The sequence below is a fragment of the Tyto alba genome, unplaced genomic scaffold (assembly GCF_018691265.1).
Source record: "Tyto alba isolate M040663 unplaced genomic scaffold, T.alba_DEE_v4.0 Super-Scaffold_7, whole genome shotgun sequence".
Taxonomy (NCBI): domain Eukaryota; kingdom Metazoa; phylum Chordata; class Aves; order Strigiformes; family Tytonidae; genus Tyto; species Tyto alba.
The window spans coordinates 37642064-37669700 of NW_024881328.1; the positions used below are offsets into that span (position 1 = coordinate 37642064).

The following is a 27637-nucleotide window of genomic DNA, read 5'->3' on the forward strand; positions in this document are numbered from 1 at the left end:
ACTGTCTTTTTCAGTTTATCATTAGCAACTACAAAACCTATACTATTCAATATATATGCAAGCTCCATTGTTAATGCAGTCATCTGGAAAAAATAATGTAATTAATATTAGACTGTTCTCTAGCCCGTATGTAAGGCTGACCTCTGTGCAATTTTGACTTTATGACCTTCAATCTGGAAATCAACATTTTCATATGTTCACAAGCAGAATTCAATTACAAAGAAAGAGAAAGTGTGGCACCTAAAAATCAATAGCCCATTATAGTATCCCATGATGGACAATTTTACCTGTATTTCATCTACTGAAATGTGATACTACATGCTATCATATTGCTTGCTTGGAAAATATTGCAGGCCTTTGCTCAATTTCACTGAAGTTAGCTGCATGATCATACCCATCAGTACAATTCTACACAGTAAACAAATCAAATTTGCTAACTTTAAAAGGACAGTTAAGAGCACTCAGTGAGAAAGCTCAGTAAGTCCAAGTACTTGCCATCTGAGAAAGCATGTTGTGCAAGAGAAGTTGGTTAATTTGCAGCAAAGAACACTTTTAAATAAAAAAAAAGAACTATCTTTTAAATGAAGAGGTAGTTTCATTACATTTTTATGACTTTACGGAAGCAAGGCCTGACTTCTGTTGCAGTCTGGATTGCTGAGCATTTTTGAGCAGGGCACTGGAAACTGACACTAGCTGAATTAATAATGTATGTTATTAATATACTGAAATATCTAAACAACATAGTAAGTTCATTTTACAGTGCTTTATGTCATGACAGCCAGTGTTGCAACCATGATTCTTTCGAGCTAGCCATATGTTTAGTTGCCAGGAGAAAACAAGAGTTTTGGCAAAACAACCACCATACCAGTTCTCACACTGGCATTCAAAAAACCTCCCCCAGCCTGGTTTCCAACTAAAGTATTCAGCTACAGCACTTAATCTGATCGCCAGTTTTGGACTAACTTCAAGTTTCAAAACAAGTAACTGGATAATCCACACTACAGAACTATAACTTGCAAGATCTCCACGGACATCCATTTGTCAGGTAACCCTTGCTTCATGTACTCAAGGTTACCTTCTTTTACACCGGGGGTTGGCCAGATCCTTAAAAAAGAAAACAGCTTTTTCTGGAACTTAATTCTCCAACAAGGGACAGATTCTCACAGAACACACATGGCTCCAAAGGCAGATAAAAAAGATGCTCATTAGGTGGCTGACACACGCAATTTTTTTTTTTTTCCTTTCTATCAGTGAAAAGTTCTCTACTTTTCACACTGAATATTCAACTAATCCCTACAAAGAAAGATATGTTCATAAACTGATTACTGCAGTAAACTATACCAAAATCTGATGCAATAAACAATTGATAAATAAAACAATGACTGTTCACAGATAAATTCCGTACTTTCATGTTTCTAATCAGAAGAGTCTCCAACTTGACACCCAAAAGGGCTACAACGAACAAAAAACAGCACTTCATCTACAGAGACCAGATTTGGAGGATCACTTTAACTGCATCTTCTTACCTCAGCAATAAACTCTCTAAACTGAAAGTTCACTTACAAAACGTACAAACACGAAGAAGAATCAAGACATCTGATGACATTATGTAGGACATAAGAATTCACAGCTTCTGAGCCATGCTCATGATTTTAACATGAGGTTTACTTGCAGAAAAGTGGAAAATATGACTTTGTTGATGGAAGCACAGTTTATATGCATTATACAGAAATCTACTTGAGTCAAAGGACTCCTTAGGAGAACACCAAAAACACTTTACAAAGTTATTAATTATACATTCATTTTTAAAGGCAACTTTGACAACTGAGATCTAATTTGTAAACACGAACAGAAGCTTGACACTTTGTTTGTACTTTAATACTTACTGAAAGACACACCACATCAAAAGAACACCTTTTACTCATCTAAACAATTAGAACAAAGCATTACCACAAATAGGTCTAAAATGTTTATTCCAGAGCCTTTTTACCTGGAGTCTGAAATTCAGTAAACCAACTCCAGATTCCAAGTTGTGTGTAAGCGAGTTTATTGTGTTTTCACTCACTTAACTGAACAGCTTACTAATTCTGAACATACTTAAGCAGCACATTTTTCCAGACTCATCAGTGGCCTAGTCACCTAAGGTCAAATTAAAGAAAACTGATGCAAGTCTTGTACTTTTACACATGTACTCAGACTACCAGAAAAAAGGCAGTAATTTTCATAAAAAACTGATATTGTGGTATATTCTGCTAAAATATCATGTGGTCAATTTATCCATCTCAAAACAGAGATGAGTAAATGCTGGTAAACTTTATTTAAAAGCTTAATAACTATTTCATTGAAGCAATATTTAGAAGTCTGAATTATTCACTAATTAAGACATTTAGTAAACTCATATTTGTCCTTTCTTTATTATGAAAACACTTCAACTAAGAGACATTTGAACACTGCTATTTTCTTATGCTACCGTTTATGTACTTTCTAACTGAAGTATAATTAACACACCGCATGCCATTCAATATCAGTTAAAACTGTCATTAAAGTTCTGAAGGACTGCCACATGGTGGAGGTAGATGCCTACAACTTGAAATGAAAGGCAGACATGATGTACTCTAACTTTTGATCTTCATTTTATGTTAGTGTACATGACTTACACAAGTAAGGATCACTTACTTCGAAAGCTACTAGAGAGCTAAGTTGAGGAGGGGAGGGGAAAAGTAGGACAAAAATAAACGCCATCTCAAGTCATAGAGAGTCTTTACCAAAAGAATACCTGTTAAAACTGTATTGAAATTACCGCTGAAACAATACAACAAATCCTTCTAGAATTTAAAACTGTGCAGATCTATAAACTAAGAGAAGTGAATTAGATCCCTGAGTAACATGCGTGTGATGTAGGCAGACAACAGAAAATAAGTAATCACGAGTTTTATTTTAAACTAAAGCCCTAATCCAATGAAAAAAATGTAATTTGCAGTCTTACAAGAAACCCCATACAACTGAAACCAGAACTGAGTTTCATGCATATATTACACATCACTAACTGAAGTCCATAACTTTGGTTTTCATGTAAATCACATCTAGCTACTGCTAGAAGAGAATCCTTCCTTATAGCAAAACAGCAGGTAAATAGCTGAACAGGAATAATTGGATTTTTAAATGCAGTGCTACCTAGCAACATTAGCTAGCCTTGAAAAGGTTTACTTGAAGACCTCCAAGTGTTTCAAATTCTTCTCACATGTACTTCTCAGTATCCTCTGCCCTTTCACACATGACCCCTGTATACTCATATAATGAATAACAGTATTACTGAGAACACATTGCAACGAAGCTATGCAGTGGTTTGTGCAGTGTGGGACTAATGTTCTCATACTTCGTAAGCCCAAATCACTGATACCAGGGTTTAATGCTCAACACTAAGACAACACACATTAAGTCTTGCCAGCAGTCTTTACCAGAAGCCATATGAAGATAATGTCTTAATGATACTGTGCAGAATTACACAGATTTTTATGTTCTAAATGTTCTTCTCCTCCTATTTACTACCCCCAGAGCAAAGTAAACAACATCCACCACTCCCAAGTGCTTTTACTCCACAGGAACCTGCAATGACCTATTAGTAAAATCATTCTTAAGGCTGTAAGAAACAAGAGATTAAGGTAAACAGCTGGGGAAAACAAAACAAAAAACAAACAAAAAACCCCCACAACTTAGCACAGTTCTAAACTTGGTAGTTATTGGTAAAATAAGTCACTGGAAACTACTGACTTTGTCTATAACTCCTTCTTTATGTATTTGGCTTCAAATTTACTTAATCCCAGTTCAATCTTATTCATCACTTCATTAAACTAAATCCTATACACATAATTACAAGCCTGAAGCACACCAGAAGTGTATTTTGAAAAGCAACTAGCAACACAAGAGTTAATCTCAACTACCTATTTTCTTTCTGAAGTCATCTACATCATATTTTTCACCAAGTCCAATGCACTGAGAAAAAACATTCAGATATTAATTAGTCTTGAGCCATTCCTTTTGATCAAAAGGAAATGGATGAGTAGCAACCAATATTCCAAAAGCATCAGTCAGAACTTACACTAAAACATGTCAAAAATCTCTAAATCTGCCTACACGTAGGTGACTTCTAAAGCATAACAATGAAGCATGAAGTGCCCTGAGGTAGAAACCTAACTTCTCATTAAGGGCTCTGGGAATTTTTCCTCAGGACCATCTCTAGCTTAATCCTGTAAACTGGGTGTCCATTAGCATCTGAGGGACATGAGGCATGCTCCTGGACTAATCTTTCAGTCTAATTTCATCAGAGAAGTGCAGCTGAAGAACTTCTGAGACCACACTGCAGCATGAAGCAAAGCATGGAAATGGGTATGACTGGGCATTCACCTGACCAACACACTGTTGACCCCAACTAAGACGCTGATGTTGACCCACACTAACATATCCACAAAGTCAAAAAAAGGAATAGTTGCATGTAATTTCCCAAGTATTGGAGAAAAAAATTGCTCTCTTCCCTGGTGAAAGAGACCTTTACCTCAAAGACTATGAACTTACATGACACACATGATTACTTGAGAGGCTCACCTCCAAAAGAAAGCTTCAAGGTTGGGGGAAGTTCAATTTTTTTTTTTTTTTTTTAAATCATCATTCAGCCAATACCTTAGAGAAAACTTCTTAGAAGAGACTTAAAATGAAAGCAGCTCTGGTCACCGACACATTGCATTTTTCTATTCCACTATTTCAGCTCAACATTTTATAGCTTAAAATGCTACAGTTTGTTACATGTTAAGCACACACTGCCATAAAGTACCCATGGAGATGACATTTAAACATTAGCTAGTTTTAACACTGGGTATTACTACTTCAGAAAAAAATCAGCAGCATTTGCTCTGCTGATAACACTTAACTAAACAGTAAGCAGCATCATCCTTAACAGTTAAGAGTACTGCACATAGTTTTTCCCCATACTTGTTTAAAAACCAACCTAAGAAAAACTTAACTTTATTTTGCTTTATTAATAAAACAAAGAGTTAAAATGTTCCTATAACATTTAGAACAATGTCAGAGAATTATAAAACAGCAATGAAACCTAATAAAAAAATTGAAGTCACATATACTAAGAGCAGTCCCTGTCCCTGGGAGCCAGCTGTGCATAGTGTTTTTCCTGCAAGTAGCCCATCATCTTTCCAGACAAAAAAAAAAAAAAAAAAAACAACACAGTAAAATTGAAGGCATCAGTAAATGAAGCTGCCATTTTAAACATCTCCAACATACTGGGAAGTAATTCACAGAAAGTAATTACAGAGGAAAAGTCAGTGCTGATATTTTTTTCTACAATCATGCAATCAGAGCACAAATGGGAAAAAAGCACTTATATTTATGCTTCCTCAGTTTTTAAAACTGTGTGTACATTGCCATCATTTAAAGTGCAAGCTACATGTGTGCTGAATTAACTGAAGGCATAACAGGTGAGATGTAAGTTAAAATACTGCCACCAGTAGTTATACAACTAACCACTGATGCCAGTAGCATATTTCAAACCCTGACCACTTAGTGAGTTACTTCCTCTTCTATATTACCAGCCGAACACATATTCCATTGCTTTAGATACAATACTTTCATCTTTCCTAGGAGTTTGTCTGTCAGAAACCACCTAGAAGGCAAGGGGAAAGAAGAGAGAAAATAAAAATCAGTCAACATATAGTTGATGGTTTTTATACTAACCAGGTTTTTTTACTTTCTTTTCCTAAGTACTATTATATTTTGAAAAAATATGTTTGAAAGATTTTCAAAACAAGCCCTTAACTTCTGGAAAACTGACAAGTCTATTTTTTTAATTATTATTATTTTAGAGTCTGAACAGACTCAACTTTATACTTAAACCACATCTTTAAAGAAATTACAGGAGAAAATAAAGGCTAAGGTCACCATTGAAGTTAATGTGTGTTAGGGGAGATAGCACAAAGAAACACATGCTTCTTTTTTCCTTAAAATACCTGATAGTCACTAGTGGAAGCTTTATATGCTGTTGCAAGAGGTCTCATTGTAGAAATTCTTGCAGTATTATTTGCAGGTTGCACTGGTGTGCCAACAGATTTTGTAGGTGAAGTGAAAACTGAAGACATTGAAGATGCAGAACTTCTTTCAAAGTTTTCCATCACACTCTTAAAAAGAGGTTTAATATAAACAAATATTAAAAAGCATTATTTCAACCTTTACTATCAAGTATTATCTATTATCTAGATTTGATAAAATAAGTTCACATCTCAAAGTAAGTAAAGCCCAAGAACGAACTGCCTATCAGTACAGAGCACCCAAGCACACACCACCACCAAGCATCTTCCTCGCTGCTACCATTTATATGTTGGGTTATGCCACTGCGAAGCAGTGGAAGCTGGCAATCTGTTCACAGTATGTACTAAATGTCAGCCAAGTTTAAAACAGTATCGAGAAAATAAACTGAAAGACTTGCAACAACCTTCAAGTAGCAACTTTTTTCAGGCCCAGTGGAACTAAGTAGCATAAAACCCTCTTTCTAAATACTTCTAAAATATTTTAGCTGACCCACACAGGACAGTCTCCAAGCCTTTACCAACTTACAGCTTTTTACTCAGATTCAACTTGCCAAGGCGTTTCACTCACTCCCCTTAGCAAATGCTAGAAAAGGAGTCAGAATGCTCCATTATGTAAGCTTATGTATAGAAATGAATGCATGCAGAATGGAAGAGACTGCAAGTGACTTGATAGGAAGCACAAGTTCCACAATAACCCAGAGAAAACAAGATGAGAAACGACAAGCAGCCCGGTGAGACCCAATTTGCTGCATTTAGAGTCAGTGAAGCGCAGCATTCAACCAGCCTAAAGACAGCAGAAATTACAGGGGACATCTGGCAGGGAACAGCTATCCAAACTACAGGACAGGATTGGTGTCTAGTGTGGGCGGCAGCTGACTCTGCTCAGCACAAGGGGAACCCATGGAACTAATTGCTACTTTTAAATCAGAATCCTAAGCACTGATGTCAAATCCATCATATCTAGTTTTCAATTGCAAGGAAGAGCTAATATCAAACCCTCAATGGATTAGTCTCCAGAAATCTCTCTTGCCTCCAAAAATACAGGTTAATGATTATGGGTTTTTTATTGAAAGTGGACACCACCCACAAAAGACATAATGAGAATTCATAAGCAACAGAAATCAGATGCCTGTCAATTAAAAGTCTTACATCATTACTTCAAGTTTCAGCTTATAGGCAATTCAGTCACTGATACAAACTCAACACCAAAACAATAAATGAGACTGGAGCCCTACCATCATAAGCCCTCAGAGGAAAGGGGTACTGAAGTACATTTTCTTCTGAATTTTAATCACGATAAGACACTTTTCAAACTGATAAAAACACAAGTAATTGCAAGCTCAATTTCTACGACTGCCTTCTCACAATGGTTTACATTTGGAAGCTTACACTGCTCTTTAGCATCACTTATCCTTAGGGGAGACCAGAAAAATCATCTCTGAACTATAGAAGAATGACTGTCCCTTGCTGAAGCTAATGTCCAGCATCCAATGCCTAGAAACTAATAGCTCATGATAAAATTAGACCAATACACAGCCATGCCTAACACAACCACTACTTACAAGAAAGGAACATGTTTTTCTGGGGGCAGCTGGGAGAATAGGGTCAGGACTGTCTTGCTAACCAGTTTTCAGTCTGACGTACTGAGATAAACTGAAAAGCCAGAACCAGATAAATGTTTACATAAAAAAAGAGGAACCATTAGAAGCAGTAACAGTCTTAACCTGCCGTCACACATCTTGCAGCCCTTAAAAGCCACAAATTCCAGTCTGGGAAACTTATCCTCATTGCCTCTAAACGCTACGGTTTCACTTCATAACTTGTACAGCAATATAACTCTGTGCATTGTAACTTCCAAGGACCACAGAGATTTCCCATAATTCATCTCCGCAGGAAAATTTGCCAAACACAAAAAAAAATATCATGTAAACAGACTATACCTATACAACTGAACCACCAGTGCTTTGCAATTCAAAAAGAAAAAAATTAAGAGGTCAGGGAAAATAAAGAGAAAACTCAAAAGCAGCGTGCCTTATATTTAAGTAAAAGTAACTATTAACTTACTTTATCTATACACGGCTTGACACCAATCATGATAGATTCACCAAAAATTCTTCCATCTTTACTTAAGGCTTTCCGTGCTTGAAGCTTAGACTGATATCGAATATGCATCCAGTTTCCTGTGTTGGACATCTGTATGAGATTAAGGGAAAATTGTGAAATTTAGCCTTTTAAAGAATGAGCCAGAATGCTTTCAGAAATAAGTCTTAAACTAAGACATACCACATGCTTTAATATATTTCCATACTGAGCAAACTGTAGAAGAATATATGAAGCTGATGCTTGAGGAAATCTGAAAGACATAAAAAAAACACTCAAAAAATAATTAGTTTAAGAATTCTGGTGCTAAAATATAACCCTATGAAGGGTTTTTAGAAATCCAAAACAGACCAGTGTGTTAATGCCATTTTAGAAACAGTGACTTGAGGAATATTATCTTCTAGGCATTTTTACTTCACCACACAACTCAATGGCAGAATTGAAACTGGAAAAAATTAACACATAGCTTCAGTTAAGGTGTTTCACTGAAGTGTATGCATTTCCTGGCTTTAACCACAGTTGTATTTCCCACAGAATGTAGGGATGCCAGACAACAGCAACATCCAAGTACTTCTTTCTGTATGTTGCAAAGACTTCACCCATAATTTTTCTAATACTTTGGAAACCAACTTACCCAAATACAGTTACCCATGTGTCATCAAGTTGATCTTCTGAAGTCAGGGAATCACCCTGAGTATAAAAAGGATCTAGCTGAGCAGGAGATAGAGTAGTCTTCCTAGGCTGTCCAATACTTGTGGGACTGAACATACTTGAAGCTGTTAAATTGAAATTGCATTGTTTAACAAATTACTTTTGCAAGACAGATAAACTTAAGAGCCTATAATAAAAGAATAAATTCAGTATCAAGCATTGAACTTGTATATGAAAGATTCTGATGGAGAATTATTTACAGATACAGACAAACAGTAAAACCAATCCAAACTTCACATCTGCAAGCATGCTAGTAAGTTTTATGACTAGCAACTTCACTATCTCCTTAACCTCTAAACACCAGCAGCTTAATGCAGAAGCCAAAAAGGAACAAGACAGCAGAATTAAGCTTAGCAGGAAGCCACAGGTCCATACACAAGATAGGAAACCTTATGAAGATGGAAGGTGACCCATCAATCTCGGCTGCTTCACTCAAGTACAACCAACCTTGTGCTCAGTTACACAACAAATTTTCAATAAGGACTAAGTTGATGGAAATTCAGTCAGTCTCAGCGTGGCAAATATTTCCTATTCACACACCTTTTGAAAATCCAGTAAATAAAGATGCAACTCCTTCACAATTCAGCAAGGAGTCGATGTAGCTTGAACAGTGAGGATTTTTGCATACTAATGAAAGCAGCAAGAAAGTAGATTATATAACTTTGACGTGACACCTACCTGTTCCAGGAGTTGATGGCATAGTTCCAACCAATGGACTCTGTGTTAGAGAAAAGCTACCCTGCATTAAAATACAGAAAATAACACATCTTTCTTAAAGGTACACTTCTCAGATCAGAAGAAATCATCTTCAGGTAACTTAAGCATCAGACAAGAATATTTACTGTTTGCCTTAAGCTACTCCTAACTTTTAAAAGTAAGAACAGACATGTATATTTAATACAAAATTATTAGAAGTTATTAATGAAAAGTTATCTGACAAGTTTTTACGTTCTAGCACACAGCAGACACCTTGGACATCCAGTAAGACTCAACTAGTACATTCTGGAATTTCCAGCTGATGACTAAGCCTTAGAATAGAAAGCATCTAACTTTCCTGATCAGAGGCTTAAATGCCAGTATCGGAGATAGTATGGGAGTGTAGAGCATACTACAGAATGGAAGCACTACAAGCAACAGGATTCACGGTCTATCTACAATATTTTATCATCTAACAAGAAGGAGTTACCTGTATACAAGAATAAAACTTATTTAGTCTTCAGGTGAGCTTTAGGTAACAGGAACTGAAAAATCCATTACCTAACACCAATCACCAATATCTACAATATTTTATCATCTAACAAGAAGGAGTTACCTGTATACAAGAATAAAACTTATTTAGTCTTCAGGTGAGCTTTAGGTAACAGGAACTGAAAAATCCATTACCTAACACCAATCACACATGCTTTGTGAAACCAAGTAACTTTAGGTATCAATACTCAGAAACCTTATGGCTTAAGTTTTTCAAAATAGGTATTTCGCTATTGCTGTAGATAGTAATTCACAAATTCACATGCATCCTGATGTAAAGTATGCAGTATCATAAATTACCACCATCTGATTTTAACTAAAGGGCTTAGAAGTCATGGGAGCATAATCCCCACTTGTATTCCTCATCACTAGAATTGCCTGCCCTCTCAACTACTAAGTGCAACTACACTAAAAGCAAGTACGCTTCAAGTTTTAGTTGCTAGTAGTTATTTCCTTTTTAACAAAGAAGGATTACAATATCCAAAACAATTTTAGTCTATTTTTAGCCAAAATCATAGTATTTCTTAGATACAAGATCAGTCTGGAACACATACGTATCTAGCAACATGTGTTCTGACAGCTGCTCGCTCTCTATTTTTTTTTTAATATCCAGTCCTCTAAAACAGTATTGGATTCTGTCCTTCACAGAGAACTTGAAGTTTCAGAAGGCAACAGTCAATAAAAAGACTGCTCATTCAGTGAAAGGCCTTCTGCTTGCATCAGAACAATCAAGTTCACTGAAAATGAACCTACCCAACGCTTGACTGCTCAGTCAAGGCAAGTAGCAGAGCTTACTGTTAGAATGACCTTCTAGAAATGTTACTGTTATTCTTTCAAAATTAACCCCACCACCCTACTCAAATTTTGGTTATTTGACTCAGCACAAAATTCCTTCTATTTCACTAAGCGCCTCTATCACCAACTAAAAGAAAAGATCGCACATATATTGACCCTTCTAGCAATCAGCAGCCCAACAAACTTGCAAGAAGGTGAAAAGCTTTAACAAGCCTGTATTTGTCATGTACAAAGCCTAGCAGAGGTATGATTTGCATTTTTCATTCTCTACAGTATCAAAAATCAGTAACAATGGGAGATAGCCCACGAGTGAAGTTCTCATTTAGGCCACACAAGAACAGGCACTGCAAACAGCCAGAATACGAAACAGCATGATCTAAAGAGCCGTCAGTCATTTTGCTACAGTAGTGTATACAAATAAGTTATAAATAAGAATTCACTGAGGCAGTAAGCTACCTCCCATCTTGTGCTAAGAACAGGCCAGTGCCCAAGCCACTTACTGGTCTTCTTGAGGTTAGAGGTGTTGATCCAAGTCCAGGACTAGATAATTCATCATATATGCTTCTAACTGGTGGAGCACCACCTTTATCTTTATGTGTAGGGACTACTGGTTGTGGGGGAGATCCTCCTGCAATTAAAAGGAACAAATGAAGAGCGTGAGAAAACCTCTAATTTTACTCCAGTGCTACTCATTCTTAAAATGTCAAGAGTAAATTCAGCCCCAAAAGCCTGTTAGTTGTTTCACTGGGGGTTCACCAGGCCTACTAAACTGTTCAGGTTTGAATGTTCTACAGAAGAACATCATGTGTTAGAAATTGCCTCCTTACACAAGTATCACCTAACACTTTCAGATCTCTTATTAAACCAGTATATTCCCTACTTATGTGTACTTGTTATTTTCATAAAGAACATATCTGCATCTTCCTATTTTAAGGCAGATTAGTAGTGCATTTAAATTGTTTCAGAGACCAACTTCCCCGTAGCAGAAACACAATAGCAATGTTATTAAGACTTGAGACATTCTACATGCTAAAGAACCATACCAAAATGCACACAAACATTGCACATGCTGTCACATGCTCCCTGTCCAAATGCCTTTCCTTCCCATGTAATTTCTTATTAAGTAAAAACATAAGCTCTTGAAAGCAGGGACTAGCTTACATTTAGACAGGATGAAGTTAAACCAACTGCTCTCTCATTTTGTAAACTTTGGGACTTCCAGTATAACAGAGATTTAAACCTAGGGAAAGATCTTGACAAATCTCTAAACACTTTGTGTGGGTTTACTCCAGGAAAAAAACAAAGTAGTTTGACTTCATAGTTTTCACTCACAAAACATCTGGAAGTTAAGCTTGTCCAAAGTAGTTCTCAATCCTAAATTCTGAGCTTCAAGACTCCTCTCTGAACTGTTTAACACATCCAAGAACTGTTACAGTGTATTTTAGAAAACACTCTCCCATCAAGGTTTTCAGTTTAAGTGATATAATTAATCACTCATTTTGGGAAGCCTGTGTTAGTATCTTACTATTTCCCCCTTTTCTAGAATTGATACTCTGAGGCTGTAATAAACCCTTTTAAAACCAATTAGGTGAAATTCACACGACCATTTTCAATTTCATAAATATCTTCCTAAGAGGCTTGGGAGTGGAGGGGAGCAGACAAGAGCAAAAAACCAAGAGACCACCAATCATAGATTATCTCAAGTTGGAAGGGACTCATAAGGACCATCAAATCCAATTCTGTTTGGAATTGAAAGAAAAGAGTATCTGAAATTATCTTGCAGTACTTCAATGTTCAATTGCTCCTTCAAAATTACTAACGCACTAACACCATCAGATATTTAGATCACGCCAAATGATTTAATAAAAAAGCCAAGATCAGTCATAACATGAAATAAATCAGTGAAGCTGTTAATCACTCATGCCTCTCAGGGAAAAACTGACATATAATACCACCATCTTAGGAACATGGGTAAGGACTTGTTCTAATCAGATCAATTAAGGAGCTGAAAAGAGATGAGCATCTACAGCTGGCAAAAGTCACTACTCCAGCCCAATTACAGCAGATATCAAGATATTAATTAAGACGTATTTTCTAGTTTTTCTCCATCCAGTTTCTAGAATTCTGACAATCTGTAAACGACTTTTTGGAATTAACTGAAATGAAATCAGCAACTTGTACGAGCTGCATTTAGCCTGCCAGCAGACATCTCTATTTTAAACAAAGAGAAGACATTGTTGGCTGTATGTGAAACTGACTTGTAAGGAGCCTTATAAACTGATTTTATATTAGGAAAGGTTCATACTACCTTCCCTGGTACCCAAACTGCCATGTTTAAAACATATATTAAACTTAAGGTTATTCTGAAGAATTTAGCCACACTCTACTCAAAACACGAGTTCATTGTTTATCCAATGAGCTGAGTTCATTTATAGCAAGTTATTAAACTACAAGAATTCAAGTCTGAAACAGTCATATAGAACAATAAGACAATCCAAATTTTTACTTTCAGGACAATTTTTCAGCATTTAACGAATTCTGACCTGCAAGTAGAGGAGACCTCGTTTCCATTACACCTACTGAAGGGCCACTTAAAGCACGAGGTTGGGGAGTCACTGGTGCAGGTAAGTCGCCCATCAAGAAACCAGGAAGAAACTGAGCACTAGCTCCTGGTTTTGGAGATGTCGGGGAACCAAGGGTCATCGGCTCCGCTCCTGCATTAATGAAAACAAAGTTTAAAAGCACGGAAGAAGCCAAATGATCTAGCCTTTTCGGTTGCTTAAACAATGATTCTATTCGAGAAACATAAAACAACGCACTAAGTGACTAAGATGGTTCTAATCATTTGTTTCCCAGGTAAGCAAAGTTCCTCACAGTATTTTCTTCACAGTATTGCGTTTTTTGCAACTATGAGAACTGCCACTCTAAAACTCTGTTCTTAAAATATACTACTTGGATTACGGCTGGATTTTCAGTTTTGAGAGCAGTTACAGCTTTTAGATTGTTTTAAAGGTGCTTCTTGTGTAAAAGCCACCAGGCCGGGGCCAGCCTCTCCTCCCCCGGCCGGCCGGCTCGCACACGCTCCGTCAGAGCGGTTCCCCCGCCGCCACAGCCGGGCCTCGCCACACGCCCCGAGCTCTCCAGGCGTCCCGGGCAGCTTCAGGTGCGGCCCCTTACCTGACGGAGCACCGGCCGCTCGGTGTCACCCCACGCCCCACTCCGGATCTCCCCCAGAGGAAGACACCCACCCTCACGCGGTCCCCCCACCCTCACCCACCTCAGCCCGGCGGCCTCCGGACTCCCCCCAGCGCGTCCCCCCGCGCCGAGAGCGGGATATTAGCCCCCGACCCACACGCCCCCCGCCCCTCCTCAGCGGGCCGGCGGAGCGCGGGCTGCTCCCCAGGGGTAAGCGAAGCAACGTCCCCCTCAGGCGCCTCGCGCCGCCCAACGGCCCCGCGCGCGCGCCCGACAGCCGCGCAGGAACGCCGCGAGAGCGGGGCGAGGCGCGGGCAGGAAGCGGCCCCAGGGGCCGGCTCACCTGCGGGCGGCAGGTCCATGCCGAAAGCGGCCACCTCAGCCCTGGGCGGCGGGAAAAGGCAGGCGGGGGAGCTCCGCCGGGCGCTTTCAAACGGGACGGAACTTCCTACCGCCGTCACTTCCGCCCCGCCCTCCTGCCATCTTATGAGCGGCCCCTGAGGGGAGTGAGGGGAGCGGGTCCGGCGTCCCCGCCCAGGGACCCCCGACAAACCCTCGCCGCCCGCCCCGGCTCTGCGAGCGAGGGCCGGGTGTCGCTCGTTCTGGATTCTTTCTGCGGACTGTGCGCTCATAAACCCGTCACTGAGGGCCAGCGGGAAATCTTACTCACCGCCCGGGGGGAACAGACTGTCCGTCATTTCCAGGGCCGACAGCACGCACAGAACCATCCCCATCCCAACTGGGAAATGCAGTGCCCAGTGTCCTTCCTGGGAACGGGGAAATTATGACCACAGAATAGCGATCAGGTGCTATGTGGGAGTTGGGGTTGGCGGGGGGTTACCTACGCCCTGTGTTGGCACCAGTAAAAAATACTGAGAACAAGACACAGTGTAGTTTAATCGGCACTGACATACTACAGTTCAAACTAGCGGTATGAGGAGAGAATACTGTGTCGGTTCTTGAAACCAAACCTTTCAAATCACTTCAGCACAAAATTTATCCAAACACAGTGTTATTTTTATTTTATTGGATATTAATATATCAAACCATTTAGAACCGGCACGAAGGCCACCAAAAAATACTATTAAAATCTTTCACAATTTCTTTTTTTGTTGTTGTTTGTTTAAACACGCCACCTTAAGACAGTAATTCCAGCCCAAGAGCTGTCAGGAGGGTCAAAGTTACCTATCGTATGGTGTCTCTTCTTTGTACGTGATGTGGAATGGAGTGAGGGGACAGCAGATGAGGTCTGAATGCAAAGAAAAGGCAATAGCAACGAGTCAGAGATAGGTTGTTATAAACATTTTTCGTATCTCCAACGAAATCATCTAATAAAAAAAAACCTGATAGCCTGGTTCCAGCACTTTGGAAACATCACGCTAGTGCATTTAATATCACTGCCTGATGAGAAATACTAGAAAGATGTGAAGCATTAAAGCATCCTAACACATTTTGAACATCCTCATAAGACCATCTGTTTTGATTTCCAAAAATATTTAATGGCTGGCTAGCCCACAAAATTCAATAAAATCCTCTCTAGTTCTAATACACATTTAAAATTCAGTATCAAGGTACCTTATTATATGAACATTTTATTATCTAGACTTTACAACCAACTAGAAAGCATAGATTTCGCTTAGTACTAAAGTAAACAGGGCAACTTATCTCAGTTATTTTATTTCTCTATTGCCTGCTTTTCCTTATGGTTCAATAAAAAACCATCATTCTGTTTTTTTCTAACACTACAAGGGAAATTGAACCTTATCTACCTATTAGCACTCTAGGAAGAATTTGTTCTTGTTCAAAATCATCTACAAAGTCAGTGGAACACCATTTGGCCGTTAGACTACGTGCTGAAAAAAGAGGGGATCAAGTCAACGATAAGAAAAAATAAAAAAAGACTTCAAAATGCACATGTGAAAGGAGACTGCAAAATTACAGGTTAGGGTGCATCCAACATCTGTTACGGTATACTCGAAATGGATTGTTTCGCTTCTCCCTTTTGATCAGTCGTGATCATTTATGCTTCCATTTGCCTTTATATTCTGTTCTTGATACTTGTGAAGCTGCTCCATGAAGCCAGGATTTGGACAAGCCACAGGCCTTGCATTTTTCACCAAGGAAAAGGCTCTAGCAAAACTCAGTCTTTCTGAATTCATTAGAAAACCAATGACTACTGCCGCTGCACGGGAGACTCCTGCATTACAGTGGACCAGTATCACACCATCCTTCAAGAAACAAATGAAACATAAGTTGTGATATTCATTAAGTAGATAGCAACAAGTCTTAGAACCTTTATATAAAAATCTATTAAGACTTATTGAAAGCTCCTTGCTGAGCTCACAGCAAATATTTACACATATAAGTAACTCCAAACACAGATATCTAAGCCCCAAATTAAACATTTTTCTAACCAAAGCCACTTTATCAAATACTTCAAACCTAATTCATACCTTTGAACAATTCCTCTGTCCGTTTCCCCAAAGCCTTGCAGCAGTCCCCTCACGTGAAAACCAAATCACTGATGTTTAGGATACTAAGATATCCGATCTAAGTGGGTGCCAATTTAAAAATAGATCTTATTTGCAATATAGAAAGGAACTTGACTGTGTCTTGTTACCAGGTTAAAAACATAGCAAGGCAGCAAACAGCTAGGCACAGAGGCAGATTTTAGAACATCTTGTGGTTTCAGTCGCACGCTTCTTGCGTACTCTGGAGTTCTTCAGTGAAGATTCTGGGTAAGCAGGATCATGCATAGGAACAGAAAAATCAGAAAAGATATCGTGTGATTTGCAACAAATCTCTACCTCCCCATCACACCGCTGGTACAGCTGTAGCGGCTGGTATAGCTGGTACAACTAAGGTCCCTTAACTGGAGAGTAAAGTGCAAAATCCAACACTACTGAACCTCCGATAGATTCACCCATGTTTGTCCTGGTGGTTAAATTCAGGCTTATCCTGTATTACCTATAAAATGAATATCCTACTTAAACATTTCCCACACAACCTTTGAGACCCCCAGATGACTCTTGAAAAATACACTGCAAGTTCCATTACGAACTCACGGCATGTGTTAACACAGAGACAACCAGACAATCCAGTGTGGCTTAGGCAATGTTTGCAACACCCAGGTTTTGTTATGTTGTCGTGTTTGTATGTCAGACTCTGACCTGGGAAAGGCTTGGTCCAAACTGTCTGCCAAATGCCACTTTCACAAAAAAAAGACCTTAGCATCTCCATATTCCGAATAAAGATACTGAAACACCACAGAGTGTGCTCAGATATTTGAGGCTAAACAAACATATTCTAGATAGAGACAGTCTGCTCTGTTTGCCCTTAACAGGCACAAATTACTCAATGGACATTTTATCCACATTAAAAAAAAGACCTTGTAACCAACAGGGTTCTTTTTCAGGAACTTTGTGACTTAGGTTACAGACCTGGGAGTTGCAATGATCTGGTATATTAATAAACACATGGAGCGGAAAATGGTTCCCGCTCCAAAAATCGTCCACTTTAAATAATTGACAAAGAGGTGTGAAATTGAGTGTTATTATCCTTGTTGAAGAGATGCCAAATTGAGACTAGAAGAATGACTTGCTCGAGGTAACACAACAAGTTCATGGCAGAGCTAGGAACTGAATCTAAGATCCTGCATCCTAGCACGATGAATCACAACACCACCCTTTTTTTGTGCAAGAAATCACACCCCCTTTGCACTGTCTGCTGCAAATCGTAATCTTCATTCCCTTTGTCACATTCACAGGGGCGCGCTTCCTGACCACAGGACTACAGCAGAGCACAAAGCAGACTTGTACATTTATTGCGACTACTTGAGGAAGTGCCAGTGGTGACCTGTAAATCCACTGTTTCTTTTATAATAATTACATTAAATTATGACATTAAAAATTAAATTTATGCCACTGTTAATGAAGCAATTGCTGAAGCTTATCCGCTGTAGATCTGTAGTAGTTTTTACTACTGACTTAATGGGAGTTATTTCAGACATAACATACCATAATTGCGATCAATATCTAGCAGTGGCACTGAGGGTAAAAAATAAACATTGAAGGTGATCCTTTTTTTTTTTTTTCCCCCCCCTCCTTGTGTAGGTCATGCTTTATTTTCCTCTTTCACTTTTTTTTTTTTTTTTATAATGCCTGTTCTGTTGTACTTTGCCAAAAATTATATAGAGATATCCCTAGAACAGACCTGAAAACTACTGAGCATGGGCAATAACATTGAATCAAATTTAATACTGAGAACATTCATCTTTCCTTGCTAAACTCCATTGTTTCTTTATACAAAGATGAATTTGGCATGTCATTCTTAACTAATTTTGCATTAGATATGAATACAGAATACAAGTGAGAAACAGATTGCAGGTATGAAATTAATCTCTATTCACCAAGAACTCCTTGCTCTGATCCTACTAGCCTAGCCTTCACCTACCCAGAAATGGTCTATGGACTTGCAAGAACCTCTTAAGATTCAAGACCAAGATGTGCTTTTAAAATTTATATATAGAGAGAAAAGCAAAATCACCTTCCACCAAGAGAAAAAGTGATTATACAGTGGTTATACACAGTGGTCAAAAAGCTTCACCACAGCAAGAAATTAAAAAGAAGCCTAAAGCTTTTGGTGAAGAGCTATAGGTTAATGTAGTTCCTTAGGGATCCACTTTACTTTGCAGTGGTGCCAGGGCTTTTTCTTTAGGAGGGACAGCAGGAGCAATAAGGAGAGATGTTCATGAATAAGCTAAGCTTGCCTCCCTGGAAAGACAAGATTTTAGAGGTTTTGTAATTAGATATTAAACAGAAAGATAAAAAAAAATATCCCTCATTCATAGCACTATGATCTGATATGGGTCACCTAACATGTCATGGAAAACCTGCCTGCCAATTTGGAGCCTAGAAGAAAAGGTGAGCTCTGATCAGTATCAGAATTTGTACCATGATGTCTACAGACTTGAGCAGTTACAGTTTTAGAAAAGTCAACCCCGTTACAAGTACCAGCTGGCAGTAGCTTGCTGAACAGTGCAGGCTTCACTCGCATTCTCAAATTCAAGTGCTCTCATATTCCTTCATCAAGTTAACCACACGTCAGTAATAATTTCTCATACATCATGCTCTCTCACCAGTAAGCGTCTCTCCCTCCCCCATGTTAGGAGATGAAGCAGTAGTATCTCTTTGTGACTAAACAGAAAATCACTTCATGATAAAATTTATCATAAGCTCTTTTAACACTATTTTGATAAAGCAAAGTGAATAAAACTATCCAGAGATCTGTCTCCCCATACTACTATCACATGCTTTGTGAACTGATCCTGGAAAATGACTACTCCATCAATTACCTGCTCTTTCCCCCAACTCTCCCATTAGAAAACTATCAATATTGCTGTAGAAGTCTTCAGGAAGACTCCTTAGCTTCCAAAATAGTAACTGGAACATAAACACCAAAGGCAGAAAGCAACACTATGCAGTTATGAATGGCAAGTCTCATTTAGAAATGAAGTGGAAACGGTAACTAGAAACCTTGAAAAGGTCATTAAGTGACAATGCGTATCACATAGTTCATAAATGATAAATGAGAGAAGGAAAGAACATTGTGTGACGCAAAGAAAGCTGGGGCAAGATTATCTTCTTTTATCCCAATCTACCTAAATAATGAATATGGTAGATATGGTGGGATAACGTGCAATAAGGTTGAGTTGTCAAGTCACCGTTTTGATACCAAAGCAATGGCTGTCATGAATCACACAGTGAGCCTGAACTTAACAAACGGGAGTCAGGGATGGTCTTGTTACAGACAAGTCTGACAAGCAACCCCAGAAGGAGTCCCATCACCCTACTTCCTATATCATGTCTTCTTCAGAATTTTGTTAGCAGTTAAATCACTAGTTGGCTCCAAGACTATTAACAAATTCTCTGACAGTCTCGGTACGTAACTGTATGTGGATTCACAGCTCAATGTGCCACATCTTCAATGGATGATCAAGGAAAAGCTCCAGGATGGTGGATGGCTGCTGACAAAATTTCTAAAAGCCCTGTTAGGCTTTCTGCTAATCCAAAGCAACATTCCTGATGGATAAATTATAGAAAGTAAAAGAAAGTTCCCTCTATCAGATGTAGTTACTTGGACTTATGATAGGATTTCTTTATGTGAAATCAACCACTGCTCCAACTGCATTAAAGAAGCATTTCTCTAAAACATCCAAAGACGGTCATTCTAAAAAAGCAATACTGGGGTGAATTGGGATTAACAGCGTTGCCATGTCTCCAGGAACGCTTAGAAATTGCCTAGGTTCTCCATTTAAAATTTAAGAAAGCAATAGCAAAACTATTCATTTGGTACCAAACTTTCTTTTGACAAAAGATGCTGCTTTAGATTTTAAACAGGGTAATAAATAATCTAACAGGATAACTAGTAGCATTAATTATTGATATACTGTACCTGGATCTTGGCTTTCTCAATAAATTCAAAACATTCTGGGAAATAGGAGATAATATCAGTTTCTGGGAGATCCAGAATAGAAATGGTCTTGTATATAAAGTCATCGAGGAAGGCATTTTGGACTCCATATGCCACATTTAGAACATGAGTAACCTAAGTGAAAGGAAAAAAAAAAAAAAAAAAAAAGGAAAAAGGCATGTTCTGAAGACAGCAAGCAAAATTAGCAGCAGTAAAGGTGGATTATTCTTTAGGCATATACAGACTGTAACTCACACAACTGCATTGTTTAGTTTTATATACATACTCTGTCTATGATGTGCTTTTCTCTAAGCAAAGTTTTACTGCCATGTTAAAATATATTGCGATAAAATTCGATTTTCTTCCTGTTTTTTTTAAGAGGAAACACCGAGATCTGTGTTCAACCAAACACAGACTAACGTGAGGATTTTCAACAGAAAAGGGAGTTGTCAGTACACAGGTGGGAAATAACAGAGAAAGCAATAGGAATGAGAGCACAGATGACCCAACAGTCCCCCAAATTTCAAGCCTGCCCTAACCCATCAGCTTAATGTTCCTTCTGGTGAGTTACCAGTACCATTTTACTGGAGCAGAAGGATTTCAGAGTAAACTATACCTGCACTTCGCAGGTGAGGCCAGACCTGGCCTCCTGCCATCTTTGCTCTGTTCAGGGAACGGCCAGGTTGTGGGTTATTTTAATGTACAGTGAAGTGACATTTAGATGGCACCAGATGCCAGACTGGTGCACTCCCTGTCCTGCAGAAGCACCACTGTCAAAAGGCCTTATCACCCCATTACTGTAACAGAGAAGAGTAAAAAGACCAAAGTTTGGAGCAGACTTAGAGCTGCTGCTTTTGGGGGGGGGGGTGTTGCTGTTGTTTCATCGATCCCCATAAGGCAAGGAGGCCTGATGCTGCTTCGTGTCTGGAACAGAAAATGCATGTGGCAGTCCAAGAATCTGTTCCAGAAAAGCAGCTCTGAACAACCATTAGTCTTGCAGCAAAATATTTCAGCTTCACGTGAAGCTCCCAGGCATCCATCCACCTGCAAATGGAGCGGCCTTTTAAACGGCAAATACGGCACGACTTTCCTTCACGTCATTTTAGAGTAATTTAGGCCTTCTGAGTGAAATCCGCTAACAAGCGCTACACAAGGGGCACTTATACTTCCGTGTGACGTTACCTTGTATTTTTTCATCGTCTCCAGGTCGTGAGCAGCATCCTGCGACCCTGAAGAGAAAGCGAGCGGGTTGCCGGGCTAACCCCGCTCCCGGCAGGCAGCCCCGGCCCCCCCCAGCCCCCCCCTCGCTTCGCCAGCCGAACCGCGGCCCCTCGGGCGGCACCGAGGGCGTCCCGGCCAGGCGGGACGCGGCGCTCCGCCGCCCCCCGTCCCCACTCACCCAGCAGCAACCAGGGCTTCACGACGCCGACCTGGAGGTCGGCGCTGAGGTCCTGCACGTAGCCGCCGCCGGGCGCCGCCTCCGCCTCCTCCTCCACCTGCAGGCAGGCGCCGCGCCACGTCTCGATGATCCTCTTGCCGGTCAGCGTCGTTACGCGGGTGCGCTGCTTCCGCAGGTTAGCCCTGGAGAAGCTACGGATCTCCTGGGTGAGGGAGTGCATGGCCCGGGCGCCGCCGCTCGCCCCGCGACTGACTGAGGGGGCGGCCGGCCGCCCCCCCCCGCCTGCCGCCGCGCAGCCCGCCGCCGGCCGCCGCACCACGCCGCCCCGCGATTGGCTGAGCGCCGGCGGGCCCCATTGGCCGCCGGCCCCGCGGGGGCGGTGCCCGGGCGCGCATGCGCGGGGCGGGCAGTGAGGGCTGCCCTCAGCGCCGAGGCGGGTCGGGGGCCGGGCCGAGGTTTCGGTTTCGCCTCGCCGTGGGGAGCGGGGCTCGGGGCTCGGGCTGGAGCCGGAGCCTTGCCGGTGTTGGGTATTGCCGTACCTTGCCTTCCTTTTCCTTCCCTTTCCTTCCCTTTCCCGCCGCTTCGAGCCGGCGGAGCGGCAGGGGTGGGACAGAACTGCCTGCGAAACGTTCGGGTCGCCCTGGGAGAGATGAGTGGCCTGGCGTTTGGTGGCGTCAGGCGCGGGAGGTTGGCCATCGCTTTTTTTTTTAGCTTCTGCAAACCTTAGGGTTCACCTAAAACATTGTCTTCTTAATTATATACATTTTTTTTTTTAATTTCTATTATTTGTGGGGCTTCGGTCTGCCAGTGGAGAATGTAGCAAGTGTAATTAATGTAGCCTTCTGATTGAAAATGCCCGTTTATTTTTTGAGTGCTCCTGTTTTGAAAAACAAGTTGTGCAGCAGCACCTGCCTGACCGTAATTGGGACTTGCTTCGTGGGAAAAAAGTGTAAACTGTTAAAGGGAAAATACTAGGTTTAAATACTTAATTTATTCCCCACCCCCCTGAGCCAGTGGGCTAGAGACCAAAGGCTAAATGAAATCACCTGCTTCTGTTTACGGAAAAGGCCAAGTAGGAAGAAGAGGGATACAAGGTGAGGTTGGTTTTCCCTGGATCCCACACGGCTTAATGCCCATGTATTCTCTGTAGAGTACTATCTATAGTGTTGCTAAGCTAGCGTGTGAAATTTTTGTTTTTGAAGCTAAAGGGTAATACTGTTAACATAAATTGTGCCAGAAATAATTTTTTTTTAACAATTCTCCATGCCTGTTTGTAGAGTAAGGATGTGTTACTCCAGTACTTCCCCTCTGATACTATAATGTTTCTCAAACTTATGCTGGCAGGATATGGCTGAAAAGGTCCTTCTGATAGTTCCCTAGAATGCAGTACTTAGCCAGGCCGTTTGGCTCCATGTAGAGAGGCCTGCAGATGCCTTGTCAATTCAGGAAGCAGAGAACGGTGTTAGGAAGTGCAAGAGCATAAGTGATTTCTAGGAATGCCAAAGGCAATCTTCTGACAGGAATTAGAGGTAAAATCAAGTTCATCTGAAAAAGGCAGAGTACCCCAGACACTGTCTGGAAAAGCAGATGTCTAAGAGGTAATATTAAGGAAGGTGCTTGGGGCAGGGAGAGGAACAGAACAGAGACCTCAGCTGGATCAGAGATCAAGGCAACAAAGGTCCCAAACAGTAGGCTCCAGGACCAAATGTAATTCTCAGCAATAGCTTCCTGCAGCAAAGATTAAATTTTAAAGACAAATAGGAGGTCTTATAACCTTCTACATGGTAGATGTGTGTTCGGTACCCTCTCCAGAAGTGGACTGTAGCTCATTGCAGTTAACCTAAAAGAATAATGATGTAGAAGTTGATTCATTCATTTTTGTTAAAGTCTAATTGACAATTTTGATGCAATTGATCAGACTGCGGCAATGGAGAGCTTTATGTCTGTGGGTTAAGCCAGCAATTGCACAGTATTTCACAGTATTTCTCATGGCTGTTTTTTAACCTGCATTGGCTTGCTACAGCTGCCCCTGTGAAAGACCAGGAACAGTAGGGTATCCTGTGGGAACACAGGAGAGCCTCATGTGTCAAGAGAATGGCAAGGCCTGAGCCAATTTTGCTTGCAGTCCAGACCCAGAAGCTTGCCATTAGAGTAGAAAGGCTGTAGGATGTGGTTTGTGACCACCTTCTGCCTGGTACAATCATGGGCCATGCTGTGCAAGAATAAGCTGTGATGGATCTGTAGGGTACTTACAGTTAATAATACAGCTACATGTTACTCCATAACCTCTGAGGAAGAGTTTGCAAGATGTGTGGTCACAGAAAGGCAGCTGATACCAAAATAATCGATTCATTTGATGCTCGGAATGTTTGTCGTTGTTATAACTACACTAAACACCAGGGGTCACTACTGGACATAAAATCTGTGTCTTGCTGAAATCCGAATATTCTGCAGAGGTTTATATGCAGAATAAGTATGTTCTTATTTAATTAGTGTGTCCGTAATATAAGCATTAGATCTAGCCCGAATATTCATATACAGTATTTTTTGTGATGCTGGCATTTACATGCTGTTGTCAAGTTGTTTGTACTTTCTGTTGCAAGATAGAAGATCATCTTGATATTGGAGTTTAAAATTGGGATCTCAGATCACAGATAAACACGTCTTCTTGCATGCTTTGCTGTCTTCTCTAAAGATATGGCAGGAGTTGGATGCTGCCTCCGCTTCGTTGGTTTAATGTGTTTTTGATCTTGCTGGATTTTCGTGTTTTAAATAAGCTACCTGCCAATGCAAATGCAGTAGAATTTAAAGTAATTTTTAAGTTCATGGTTATTATGTTTTGTTTCTCAAGAAATTTAGTAGAACCTGTTCTAGTGAGTATAAACTAAGAAATACTTAACATAGATACTAATTATTACAGAAAGCAGCTTCTACATATTCAGAAAGCTCATATGATGATACGTCATCTCCCTGTTGTATTCCATTATTCTTTCCAGTATTCATTTTGGTCTGGGTACTGCCTGTACTTATCAGTGTAAAAGAGCTAGCTTTTATCAGAGAAATTATAAGCAGGCGTTCCAGACAGCTGACTTTGAGAAACCAGCCTTGCACTCTGAAGGATAGATATGTTAGAGGGTTGAACTGAGCTGTATAATGCACTAAAAATTGAGTTGATTGCTCATGTCAGGAATTTAACTGAAGCAGAGAATCAAACCCTAATTAGTGCACTAATTACTTCACATTTCAAACTGAAATAACCAGATGACTTTGAGGAGTAAGGGGCAAAAATCAAAATCAGCTAATATCTAATTAATAATATAAGCCTCTGCTTCAGACTGTACATTTGTTACTTGAAAATAACTGCGTGCACCAGTTGGTCACAGGATAACTGTGAATCATGAGTGTAGTGCGGTGATGAGAAAGGAAAGCGTGACCGTCGAATGCATCAGGAGGTATTTAAAATAGGGAAAGGGAAATAATAATGCTACTGTATAAAGTTCTAATAAGCTTTTTCTGAAGTGCATTGTGCGATTTGGGGATGACCATACTCACGTTTAAAACAAGTGCAAAGAATAGCTGAAAGCTTCAATTGCACCATATATGTTAGACTCTCATCAAAGCACTCCGTGGTACTTGATCCCCTTGGGACAGGCACCTTCTGTCCATACTGACTTGAGTGGGAGTAGCCCCCTGGCATAGTAACTATTTCGCCACCATTTGTGTCAATGTGAGTAGACACACTTCCAGCAGGGACTTGCCTGCCTCACGCCCTCCAGAATGGTGTGCCCCACACAGCGTGGAGGCCCTTACCTGACGCTGAGTCTTAGTTTCAGCTTTGCAAAGTTGTCAAGACACGATGCCTACTTCTGCTGTCTTTCCTATTTCCGAAGAAGCGAGCGGTTTGGAGGCACAAGCTCAGGGTCATTCACACCATAAGCAACATGGCAAGATGGTATATGGGAGGGTGGCTGGAGCATGACATGCTAGAGGGAAAAATCACGTTTGCCTTCAGAGGGGTTTGCTTTGGCACATGTTTGTGCTTCATGCCATTTCCCTCATGTAGAGAAGCTCTGGCTAAGAGGCAACCACTCATTTGTTCTCATCCGTTTGTTTTCCAGCCTTTAGACTTGTCTGCATCTACTAGGCATGGAGATAATATTCTGGAAGAAAACTAGAGTCCCAGCAAAGTGAGAGTGAGATTAATGGAGAATGACTTGTCCTTTTCTCGAGACTGGTTGTGTACCTTTGTCCTATATCCCGAATGAGGATGCAGATACTACCTCTTCTGACCTGGTGTTCAGTAACACGCCTGGAAAATCTATCTTGAGTGAGATCCTGACTGGGAAGTGAAACATAAGACTTTAAACAGCTACTGAAGTGTAGACAAAAACCTTGAAATGTCATTTTATGGGGAAGAAGGAATTTGTACCAAGCCCTTTTCTGGAACAGAATATAGTGAAGAGTGAAAAGTCTTCCAGGATTCTCATTTTTGTGCACTGAGATGACTGCATCACTGAGGTGAGCCATACAGGCCTAAGAAACTGTTAGTTTGCCAATTATTGTAGGGTTGTTTTCTTCTAGGATGACAGTAAGAAGGGGTGAAGGTAGGGGCAGATTGTTAAGTATAAGGCATTTAAAAAGTGTTGCCCTAGTAGACAGTCCAAATGGGGAAAGTTATAGGAAGCGGGACCATGCTGAAGCTGTGGACAGAAAGTTAACAAAACAAAAAGCTGACAGGCCATTCCTACACATACTGCTGCAGTCACACACACTGTGACCTGGTTGGTAGCGAGCCAAGCTTCAGTGTAAGGTGTTAGCTTGCTTCCAGGATTTCTGTCTCTGCCAGTTTGTAACACGTTAGAAGCGCTAGACCCTATTGGCTGAACAATGTGTGGTTCCTTGTGAGTGGGAATGGGCAAGGCCAGAGATGGTGTGAGTCAGCTTGAATTTTTTTTTTTTGTGCTTTGTTTCCACATAACTGTGGTGCTTATTTACTGCTGCAGAGGGCTTCCCATTGTAAGGGGTAGTGTATATCCTAAGCACACATTTAGATATCCTCTCTTCCTATACCCCTTTATCATGCAAATCAAAACATCCAATAAAGCTATGCTTCTCATGTGTGCCACATCATTCTTGACCAGCTTTCCTGATGTAGTGCTTCTTCAGGTAGGAGCAGAGGATGCATCTTCATCCAGCCTGGAGATAGAGCCGGTTTCTCAAGTCTTTGAGTCTGTAGCCTGGGAGACTGAGTTGGTGATACGACTGACTGACAATGTGCATATAAAAGCCCGGTCCATACTGCATGAGACAGTGAACAATCAGAGGCCCAGTGGTTGCTCCTAATAATATTGGTAAGTCTGTGGACCTCCTCCAAACATTATCTTCTATCTCTGGCCTGAAGGGTAGGCAGCTTCTCTTTATTTTATTTATTTATATCAGGCAGCATTGTTTGCTGGTTCTTATAAAGGTACCCTGAACCAGTGGTGTTTCCACTGGCATATCTCCTCATATTGCTGCAGGGAAATTCCCCCAGAAGCAAAGCCATGCCCATAACCAAAGGCATGGCCCTATAAACACTTAGCAGGGCATTCCTCTCTGCTCTCACCACATTTTGTGAGCAATCCAT

General features: G+C 40.5%; 3 protein-coding genes across 3 annotated transcripts in view; 1 reads left to right on the forward strand and 2 right to left on the reverse strand.

Annotated features, from left to right (window-relative positions):
* Positions 1-1393: 1393 nt before the first annotated feature.
* NUP35 (nucleoporin 35) lies at positions 1394-14586 on the reverse strand. Its single transcript, XM_032995214.2, has 9 exons — positions 14485-14586; positions 13490-13660; positions 11447-11574; positions 9582-9642; positions 8827-8968; positions 8376-8445; positions 8157-8285; positions 6015-6182; positions 1394-5671 (listed from the first exon to the last, which is right to left on the reverse strand). The coding sequence occupies exons 1-9, from the start codon at positions 14501-14503 to the stop codon at positions 5594-5596; spliced, it is 966 nt and encodes a 321-aa protein (XP_032851105.2). The 5' UTR covers positions 14504-14586; the 3' UTR covers positions 1394-5593.
* Positions 14587-15136: 550 nt separating this feature from the next.
* On the reverse strand, positions 15137-22330 carry DUSP19 (dual specificity phosphatase 19). Its single transcript, XM_042784061.1, has 4 exons — positions 22012-22330; positions 21795-21841; positions 20595-20747; positions 15137-16369 (listed from the first exon to the last, which is right to left on the reverse strand). Exons 1-4 carry the CDS (start codon positions 22229-22231, stop codon positions 16148-16150), a joined length of 642 nt encoding a protein of 213 aa, XP_042639995.1. The 5' UTR covers positions 22232-22330; the 3' UTR covers positions 15137-16147.
* A 543-nt stretch (positions 22331-22873) lies between these two features.
* NCKAP1 (NCK associated protein 1) overlaps positions 22874-27637 on the forward strand; it is a 77416-nt gene continuing 72652 nt past the window's right edge. The window contains exons 1-3 of the mRNA XM_042808519.1: positions 22874-23105; positions 26130-26529; positions 27178-27362. The gene's annotated coding sequence lies outside the window, so the exon portion shown is untranslated. The remainder of the gene's footprint in view (positions 23106-26129; positions 26530-27177; positions 27363-27637) is intronic.